This window comes from Topomyia yanbarensis, chromosome 2, assembly GCF_030247195.1.
Source record: "Topomyia yanbarensis strain Yona2022 chromosome 2, ASM3024719v1, whole genome shotgun sequence".
NCBI lineage: Eukaryota > Metazoa > Arthropoda > Insecta > Diptera > Culicidae > Topomyia > Topomyia yanbarensis.
Genome location: NC_080671.1, coordinates 279952751 through 279963038, shown reverse-complemented (window position 1 = coordinate 279963038; position 10288 = coordinate 279952751). Strand labels below are relative to the sequence as shown.

Below are 10288 nucleotides of genomic sequence, written 5' to 3'. Positions count from 1 at the left end.
AGCACGCACACTCTCCCGCTAACAAAATGTGTATTCTCAAACGTTGTTGGCGTGGATCAATCCAGATCACAAGAAATACCGACAGTTTGTTACTTGCAGAGTTGGCGAAATTTTAACCACAACTAATCCTGAAGATTGGTGATGGATTCCGTCTAAGGATAATGTGGCAGACGAGGCAACCAAATGGGGAAAAGGCCAATGTTTTTCCCCCGACAGTCGTTGGTTCAGGGGGCCAAATTTTCTGTACCTTCCGGAAGATCAGTGGCCAACAAATCGAAAGGTAGTTTTGGAGACTAACGAAGAGCTTCGAGCGTGTTTTGTACATCAAGAAGATAGACGTCGGCAAATAGTTTCCTGGGAGCGCTTTTCATAGTGGAACCGACTGTTGAGAACAGTGGCGTATATACACCGATACACTCAAAATGTTCAACGGAAGGCGAGGAAAATATCGTTAGTGCTGGGGCATCTGACTCAGAAAGAGTTATCGACGGCCGAGTCAACAATTTGGCGATGGGTCCAAGAAGAAGAGTATCAAGAGGACGTACCCGTTCTATCAACCCTAAGTCAACAACAAAGGCGAAGGTCGTAGGAAATATTAAGCTGCAAGGACTGTCCGCTTTCAAGGATACCGTAGGCGTTGTGCGAATGGAAAGCCGTATTACAGGTGCACCATTTGTTCCATATGACATCATACTTCCTTAGGATCTGGCAGAGGTATTTACGAACGCTAACACTCGATGGAATTTCAACCCACCATCAGCCCCACATATGGGCGGTTCATGGGAACGACTCGTGAGGTCCGTAAAGACGGCTTTGGGATCAATGCACTCGTGTCGAAACCCAGACGAAGAGACTTTTACCACCTTGTTACTGGAGGCGGAAGGTATAGTAAATTCTCGGCCTTTGACATTTATTCCAGTTGAGTCGTCACACCAAGAAGCCATAACTCCCAATCATTTTCTCCTCATGAACTCCAGCGGTGTCATACAACCATCAAAGTCGTTGCAGGAGTCACATACATCTCCTCGCCGTAATTGGAATCTGGGTCGTGTCATGGTAGACCAGTTTTGGAGAAGGTGGGTTCGAGAATACCTGCCTTGTTGAAATTATATGAACAAGGCAATTTCCATTACAGTATTATACATACAGCGTATCGCTATATACACACTCAATCATATGTAGTGAGTAGGGCAGACGAACAATCGCTAGTGCAACAGAGCACTCAGTAGTCAGGACGGTGAGAAGAAACCAATATTGTCATCAACAATTATTCTGAGTTAATACAAAGTGTTTTAACAGTGATCTAGTGTCTATTGCGTGAACATAATATCACACGGTTGCTGGAGAGTATTTAGAGTGAGTTTTCACTAGAATACGTTTCCCTTCGCTTCGTTGCTCATCTTCACTTTGGTGTTCTGGTAAGTTGGTCGTAGAGGTCTGAGAGGGAATTCTTCTAGACTGTTCGACATTCTCCTACCATTTTACTCTCAACAGGTTATGGGCCCAGAATTGCATTATGGAGAATAAAACTCGTCGTTCGTTGGCACCGTTGCTCAGTGGTGAAGAGAAGTCGTTTCCCTTCTGGAAGGTTCGGATGGAGCAACATCTTAAACAGGATGGTTTATTGCACACGTTGGAACGAACGATTGCGGAGAAAGATTTTGTGGAACCGGTGGCTGGCACCACGGCAACAGATGAGAATGCTCATAAGAAGAAGCTTTATTTGCGCATCAAGCAGGAAGATGCGGCCTTAAACGAGTTGTGGATGGCGCTGAATGACGACTCAATGAGTCACGTGCTTCAATGCAGATCAGTGAAGCAGGCCATGGAAAAGCTGCAGGAAGTTTACCAACCGCGGGGGGCGATTGCCATGATCAGGTTACGATCAAAATTGTTGAGCAACCAACGATTCCAGACTTTAAGAGATCTGTTTGCTGCTCATCACGATATTGTGCGTCAGCTTGAGAGCATGGGAGAGGCAGTGGATCACATGGAGCAAATCCGTACACTCCTTGTTGCCATCCCTGAGCAGTTCAAGCATTTGCTGGGCGCGTTGTCGGTGATACGTAAGCAGGATCTAGAGACAATGTCACTGGAACAAATTAAACGTATTTTTTGGATGCTGATGAGGCTATACCAAAAGAAACCGGGTTGTCGTCCCAGACAGCTTTTATTGGACAGAAGGTCTGGCAGAACCAGAATACGAAGCGCCAATGTTCCTGATCAGAAAACGCAGATGACTTGCTTCGAATGTGGCAAAGCTGGCCACAAGCGTCGAAATTGTTTCCAGTTCAAGAAGAAATTTCGCAAGGAGAAGAAATCAATCAACAATCTTGCCGGTGCCATTTCAAATGTGGCATTGATGGCTCAAGTTGGTGCTGGAGCAAATGATAGGGTAACAAAGGTAGATCGCCTGAACGGTTTTAAAGTGAGGATTCCTCTAGAACGCATAAATATGGTTCGCGTGAAGCAAATTGAGGAGGATAAGCTTAGGGACAAAAGGGTTCAGGATACGTCATTTAATGAGTTACCTGTAACATTGCCTTTTTATATTGATTCTGGCGCGAGTGCGCATATGCTTCGTGAAATGAGATATTTTAACCATTTGTGGGAAATGACAGGAAATGAGCAGTCGATTTCAATGGCTAATGGTGATACAGTGAGATGTAATCAAATGAGTAATGCAGTTGTACGTAGCGACATTGGTAATAAAAGATTCCGATTGAACCTTTACAAAGCATATTTTATTCCTGAGTTGCACTGTAACCTTATTTCTGTTTCTAAAATTGAGAGGCAGGTAAGAAAGTTATATTCTATAACGGGAAAGTTCAAATTTTGGATGAAAACGATCAGGTGATTGCAAAAGGCAGAAAATTAAATGGACTTTACGTGCTCGATGTAAAAATGGATGAATGTTTGAGGCAAACGAATGATTGTGCAAATTTGGATAAAGTTGCAAGGAATATGCATGTTTGGCATCAACGGTTTGCTCACTTGGGAGAAACAAATTTGAAAAAGCTAGTGCAGAATAATGTGGTGAAAGGACTCGATATTAAACTTAAAAGTGAGGTGCTTGATCCTATTGTATGCGAAAGTTGTATAATAGGTAAGCAATCACGAGAAGCGTTTAATAAAGACGGGAAGGGTCGTTCAAAGAGGCCATTAGAATTGATCCATAGCGACATTTGTGGGCAAATGACAGAAAAGACATATGATGGGTTTAGTTATTATGTCTCTTTTATTGATGATTTCACTCATTTCGTGATAATTTACTTAATCAGAAATACGAGTGATGTGTTTCAGAAGTTTGTGGAGTACGAAGCAATGGTTACTGCTCAATTTAATTCGAGAATTTCCATGTTAAGATCGGATAATGGTGGCGAGTACTTTGGTAAAGAATTCATGGCCTTTTGCAGTGGCAAAGGGATCCAAATGATACCTACCGCACCATATACTCCTCAACAAAACGGAGTGAGCGAGCGTATGAATCGCACTCTGATGGAAAAAGCTATAACTATACTACATGAAAGTAGTATGCCGTATGCCTTGTGGGGAGAGGCGGTTTATGTCTCTGCTTATTTGACAAACCGAAGCCCCACAAACGCATTACTAAAATGCAAAACGCCTTATGAAATGTGGTTTAAATGCAAGCCAGATGTTAGTAAATTGAGAGTGTTCGGTTGTATTGCCTATGCGCATATAAACAAGGTGCATCGTAGCAAGCTGGATGAAAAGAGCAAGATTTTGGCTATGGTCGGCTACTGGGAGGGAGAAACAGACTCAAGAAATGTGAATGTCATAGCCAGCCAGAACGAAACTGTCATTCCGAGCCACAAAAAAGTGTTCATCGAGGAAATGAGAGTATTGTTATCATATGCTTGCTTGAAAATGTTTCCAAACGATGAGTTTCCTTGATTTTTTGTCTAGATTGGGTGTAGCAGTAAATATTATTAAAGTTTTTCTGTGATTTTAATGCCATTTTGAAATTAGCCAGATAAATTTTTCGGTAATCCGTGCTGCCACTATCAAATAAATTGTATTTCTATGTATTCAATGATTAATAAGAATTTAGATGCGTTCAAAAGTTTCGAGCATCGTTTTAAGATAATATTGCGATCTTGCTATAATGTAAAATAAACGCTAATTTTATATGAAAATTTCAAATAATATTTACATTTTAAGCTCAATGAACTACGCCTAAAATATATTTTATGCTTGTTATGAAACCAGTTATGGAAATGTGACGACGCTGTAAATAGGGTAAATTAATTGATTCTTTACAAAATATTTAAAAAGTCTAAATTAACTATTACTCTGGTTCAGATTTATTTTTCCCGACTAACCCTTCGTTTCAAGGTGGCGAAGAGTTCATCAAATATTGCTAATTCCTTTCACAAAGCAATGAAAATGAAAAACAAAATTTACTACAAATTAACCTTCCGGAAGTCGCGCTAGTGCACTGAGTGCACGCTGCTCTGAAAATCTAGCGAAATCGTCTTAGGGGACCAGCGGCTGCTCGTTCGGTAAGCCATATGCGCGACTTCCGGAGGGTTAAGGAAAGTAATATTTCGCAATGTGCTACAATTGAAATATTGCATTCCACTAAGTCGCTCAAAATGGTGTAAAAAAGTTATTTTACTGCAATTTTACCAAATCATTTCACTCTTAGTGGTGCTTATCACCAGCTGCACTAAGGTCTGGCAGATTTTTTCTAATCCAACTGACTAGGTCAACATCAAACGAGTTCTTGCGGTGTTGTCTTGCTACTCCAGCAGCGATCCTTAACTGGGCTAGGGAGGTGAGTTTTGCCCCTTTGTTGCGAAATTAAAATTTGTTGGTGACGAATAACCGACACCACATAGTGTGATGTCGTAGCTCTGCCTCCTTTGCTTTCCTTCTCCTGTTAGTTGTGGAGGAGAGCAATGCTCGTTCGGCCTCCACAGTGAGAGTAGCTGGTGCTTTTGTATTCTTGGCACTTAAGGCCTATTTACACCCTCGGTGAAAATGAACGTGAACTCGATGCGCACCAAATTGTTTTTTTCCAATATCTCACTTATTAGTGCATGGAAATTGATGAAACTGGAACTAAACGATAGTACATTAATATACTTAGCGAATCCATGCACAATTATTCGATATAATTGAATCTATGCAATAATATTCATATTCCCCGATCATTTTAAATATTCCACGGTGAAATATGTCCGCAGTGGATAATTCACTTGTTCACCGGGAGTGTAAACGAGACGATGGGCAGAATTGATGCGGAGTGGTGAATATAAATGTCATCGCTGTTCACGGTGAACGTTCGCCTTCGAATACTAGATTGCATTCTGACAAACTGTAAACTGCCAGGTGAACGTGAAATCGTTGTTCGCTGATGAAACTGTTCACGACGTCGTCCACCGTGAACAATGGAAGGTATTCAACACATGTTCACGTTCATTTTCACCGAGAGTCTAAATAGTGCTTTAGTCGGGGAAGTGCAATACTACACCACATTAAACCGATAAAACCGTTCTCAAACGTCAAAAATTTACAGCTTTACTTTAACGTAGTAATAAAAAGCGATTAAAGTTCTCTAAAATGCCTAGCACTCGCTTTGATTCCAATTTCTGTCTCGTTCCACTCAAAATCCACCACCCCCCAGATCAGTGAAAATCTCCGGGTCAAAGCCTCTCCAGAGGTGGCAACCCTAGCTGTAAATGTTCTCTACTCCAAGAAATGGGAATATAGAATCAAAAAATATGCTGTGACGTGCACGTTTTTTTGTTAATTCAAAAATATTTTTTGGTTTAATATAATTTATATCATCTTTCTATTTAAAACATGTGATAAAAGCTATTTTCATATCTATAGTAAAGACCAATAATAATGGTGTAAATCGTGCGAAGAAAGTTTTAAAAATTTGTGACTTATTTGACAATTTTAGAATGAGTGACGCCTTGCTAGTCAGATTTGACGGTTCTCCAGTTTAAAGTTTCTTTTGAGAGTATACTGAGAAAATGAAAATCATCAACGTAGGCTTAGATGCATGCTAATAAATAAAAACAAAGTTTCGAAAAAAATTGGCATGTTACTTAGACGTGAAGTTTGACATCGACATAATATTTTTAATGTTCGGGTGCTCATGCAGCTTAATCTGATGATCAGAATCATGAAAAAATTCCATTTCTATCTATTAGTTAAAATCTTACACTTCGAAAGTTATTTGCAAAATAACCTTGGCTAAATTTGACAGTTCGACGGTTAAAATTGTTGGATCATGTAAAAAGAAAGGCGGAAACAGTTTTCTGTACTTTATTTAGGTTGGCAATATTTTTCAGTAGTAAATAATGGGGAAATATAAAAACCAAAACATGTTATATCAAACGTTTTTTCGGTTATTTCATTATGTGGATATTTACGTTCCAAGGCTGCAGCCGTACCTATCTACCTATCAAATACCTATGCATTGGTCAACATTTCACAAATCAGATAAACATGCCTCTACCGGCGAGTTTCTTTATTCAAGGATTCTGTTAGTTAAATTTTTATAAAATTAAATTCTATTTTTCAGATTGAATTTAATATTGTATCGGTTTTTAATAATCAGTGTAAGAAATTTTTTAGGAAACCGTGGTAGAATGAAGGAGAAGATCGGCACAAAAATCCTATTTTAAAAATAGAAGATTAGATACATCGATCCGAAATTTGCCTCTTTTCACTCGAGTACTGGAAGCAAACTGTCGTCTGACTTTATCTTCAAATCAATGTAAAGCACCCGGAAAAAAAACATTCACTGATTTTATACTGTCTCAAGCTCCTTTCCATCACACGATTGAAGTCATGTGCCGGTAACACGCTTGCATCAATGACACGCAAAAAGAAATTTGCTCATTTATGCGTCGCCCACCTTGATTGATTTTGGCTGTCGAAAGTTTTCTTGCTTCTTGACAAGTGCTATTATTTACATTTCGTGCGTAGTGTCTGTTTCTCCCTCCCAGGTCGGCTACAGTCCAAATGGTTTTCGTTTGTGGGATGATAATAGGAATAAAATTATCGTTTCAAGAGACGTTATTTTTGATGAAGGAAAGTTTTATTTCGATAAGAAAAATGAGAGTTCGAACGAAAACGTAAATGCGAATAAAAGCATAGAGAGAAGTGATGAGATGCTTGAGCAAGATTTAACGAAATCGCTAGAGGTGTCTGAGAATCTAAATGACGAGGAAGATAGGCGCTCGATATCTGGAAGCGCATTTATGGTATTTGGAAACCTGGTGTCATGGGGAACGAAACGGCAACAACTCGTCTGCTTATCATCGACGGAGGCAGAGCTAGTTTCTCTTTGTGCAGCATCGAAGGAAGGAATTTGGCTGTCAAAAATATTGTGTGAGATTGGTACTTTCGCAGCACCATTCACAATATTTGAGGATAACATACCGTGCATAAAAATTACAGAAGAGCCCCGTGACCACAAATTCAAATGAAGAAGATTATTTTAAAATACGTGCCTTCAGAAAATCAAGTAGCAGATGTATTTACTAAATCACTTACAAAAACAAAGTTTTCAAACATGATTGAAATGTTAGGAATGAAAATTGAGGGGAAGTATTGAAATTATATGAACAAGGCAATTTCCATTACAGTATTATACATACAGCGTATCGCTATATACACACTCAATCATATGTAGTGAGTAGGGCAGACGAACAATCGCTAGTGCAACAGAGCGCTCAGTAGTCAGGACAGTGAGAAGAAACCAATATTGTCATCAACAACTATTCTGAGTTAATACAAAGTGTTTTAACAGTGATCTAGTGTCTATTGCGTGAACATAATATCACACGGTTGCGGGAGAGTATTTAGAGTGAGTTTTCACTAGAATACGTTTCTCTTCGCTTCGTTGCTCATCTTCACTTTAGTGTTCTGGTAAGTTGGTCGTAGAGGTCTGAGAGGGAATTCTTCTAGACTGTTCGACATTCTCCTACCATTCTACTCTCAACATGCCTACCCTTACACGCCGTACCAAATGGTTCACAGACGTCGCACCTATTGAAGTAGGTGATCTCGTAATGATTGTGGAAGATACCCGGCGCAACGGATTGATCAGAGGGCGAGTCGTAGAATTGAATATGGGATTAGACGGTAGATCGCGAAGAGCTTTGATACAAACATCAACTGGTGTACTTCGTCGACAATTGCAAAGCTGGCGAAATTTGATTTGGAACAGGGAATCGGTAAAACTGGCCCTGAGACCCAGACCAATGTTACGGCCGGGGGAATGTTACCAAGTAAGCAAACATCGACGATCCCCCCTAACATGGGATCAGATATGTCACAAAATTCATCGTAGGTAGGAATAATCTAACTGGCAAAAGAAGCGATCAACAAAGCGAACACGTTATCTTCAGTCACCAGTTCGATACAATTACACAACTTCCAATATTAAATTAATAATTATCGCATTATTGGAAATGTAAGTAACTTCATTTATTACCACTAATAGTTACCTCACAACTATTTTGATCTCTAGTTCTTCAATTAAGCTATTGTTAAGGGTATTTGGAAAAGTGAGGTTAGTTTAAATGTAAGTAACCACATTTATTGTGCTGAATTGAAAAATTAATAAAACAAATATAGCTTTTAGTGAGATTTCATCACACATACGTTGTGTTCTGCTAAAAAGACTTTCAGTCCCATCGTCCCAACAGTATGCAAAGCTAGCAAAGCTCCGAATCATCGAATGATGCCGGACATGGGGAAGCTAAAACCAGCCAGGATACCGTGGGAACTGATTTCGCTTGACTTCGTCGGCCCATTCACAAGATCAAAGAAGGGAAACGCGGTCATCTTGGTAATAGTCGACTGGATAACCAAGTACGTTATTGCGCAACCCATGCGCGCTGGAGATACATAGGCCATGTGTAACTTTCTGGAAAAGGAAGTATTCCTTCGATTCTCACGGCCAAGGATCATTCTCACGGACAACGGAAAGCAGTTTATGTCGTTGGCGTTCCGGTCTCTTCTCGCGAGGCGCAATACCGAGCATATGACCACAGCGTATTACTGTCCGATGGTGAACAACGCAGAGCGGGTAAATAGGGTGTTGATAACTTGCATCAGAGTGCTTTTGGATGAAGATCATCGAACTTGGGACGAAAATGTAGCATCGATCGTAGCTGCCCTCAATAGCGCAAAGCCCGAGGTCACGGGAGTGAGTCCGCACTTTGCCAACTTCGGCCGAGAACTTCTGCATACGGATCTGTACAAACAACAGGATCTCAACACGCCGCAGGATCTAAAGCTGGCGCAAGATCTGCGTTTGTCGAATTTAAAGCGTATCCATGAATTCATGTTGCAACGGATCAGAAACTCGCACGAAAAATCGAAGAAACGGTACAATATGCGTACGAGAGCGGTGGCGTTCAACGTCGGAGATCTTGTCTGGCGAAGGTCGTTCGGACTATCATCGAAGGTAGATCGCATCAACCAGAAACTAAACCCGAAGTTCGTGCCAGCTATGATCCGGAAAGTTTTGGGTACCATATCATATGAACTGGAGGATGTTCCGTCCGGAAAAGTAGGAAGGTACCACGCGAAGGACCTAAAGGCCGATTAGAAGAAATTTGCTCAGCTATGTCGGCAGGCTCCAACCTGCTAACCACGAGTTTCGTGCGCCAGAAACACCGTTAACCGATCGGGATAAATCGTGCCCTGTCATGGTGTAGCGAGCAATAACTTTTCAAACTACCTCCCCACCATGGCACATCAGCCAGCGTCAATTGGACTTGAAGAGCTGTCTAGAAAGGCCCATGACAACTCGCAGTCGCAGCAAGCAGCTGTCGAGACGTGAGGGACGGGACAGGACTTCCACCAATCAGGACAGTTAGCCTCAGCGGACATGCCGTTTTCGGATCGTGAGAAACCGTGCGTCGAGAAATATAAGCCTTAGCGGACATGCCGTTAACGGATCGTGAGAAACCGTGCATCGAGAAAGCAGAAGCCTCCAGCAGACACGCCGTTAGCGATTCGGGAGAAAACGCACGTCGGAAACAGAAGCCTTCAGCAGGCACGCCGTTAGCGATTCGGGAGAAAACGCACGTCGGAAGCAAAAGCCTCCAGCAGGCACGCCGTTAGCGATTCGGGAGAAAACGCACGTCGGAAGAAGAAGCCTTCAGTAGGCACGCCGTTAGCGATTCGAGAGAAAACGCATTTCGAGAAAGCAGAAGCGCACAACAGGCGCTCCATTTCGGAACGAGAGAAATCGACCAGCGAGTGCAACAGGAAGGAAAGCAGGTAACCGCAA

The 10288-nt window shown here is 41.4% G+C and overlaps 1 protein-coding gene across 1 annotated transcript; it reads left to right on the top strand.

Annotated features, from left to right (window-relative positions):
* The first annotated feature begins 8902 nt into the window (after positions 1 to 8902).
* On the top strand, positions 8903 to 9601 carry LOC131680376 (uncharacterized). Its single transcript, XM_058961094.1, has one exon. The coding sequence runs from the start codon at positions 8903 to 8905 to the stop codon at positions 9599 to 9601; it is 699 nt and encodes a 232-aa protein (XP_058817077.1).
* Positions 9602 to 10288: the final 687 nt, after the last annotated feature.

Bases quoted from the DNA above. Each gene is read 5' to 3' on its own strand.
- LOC131680376 (XM_058961094.1), top strand. From the start codon at position 8,903: ATGTGTAACTTTCTGGAAAAGGAAGTATTCCTTCGATTCTCACGGCCA.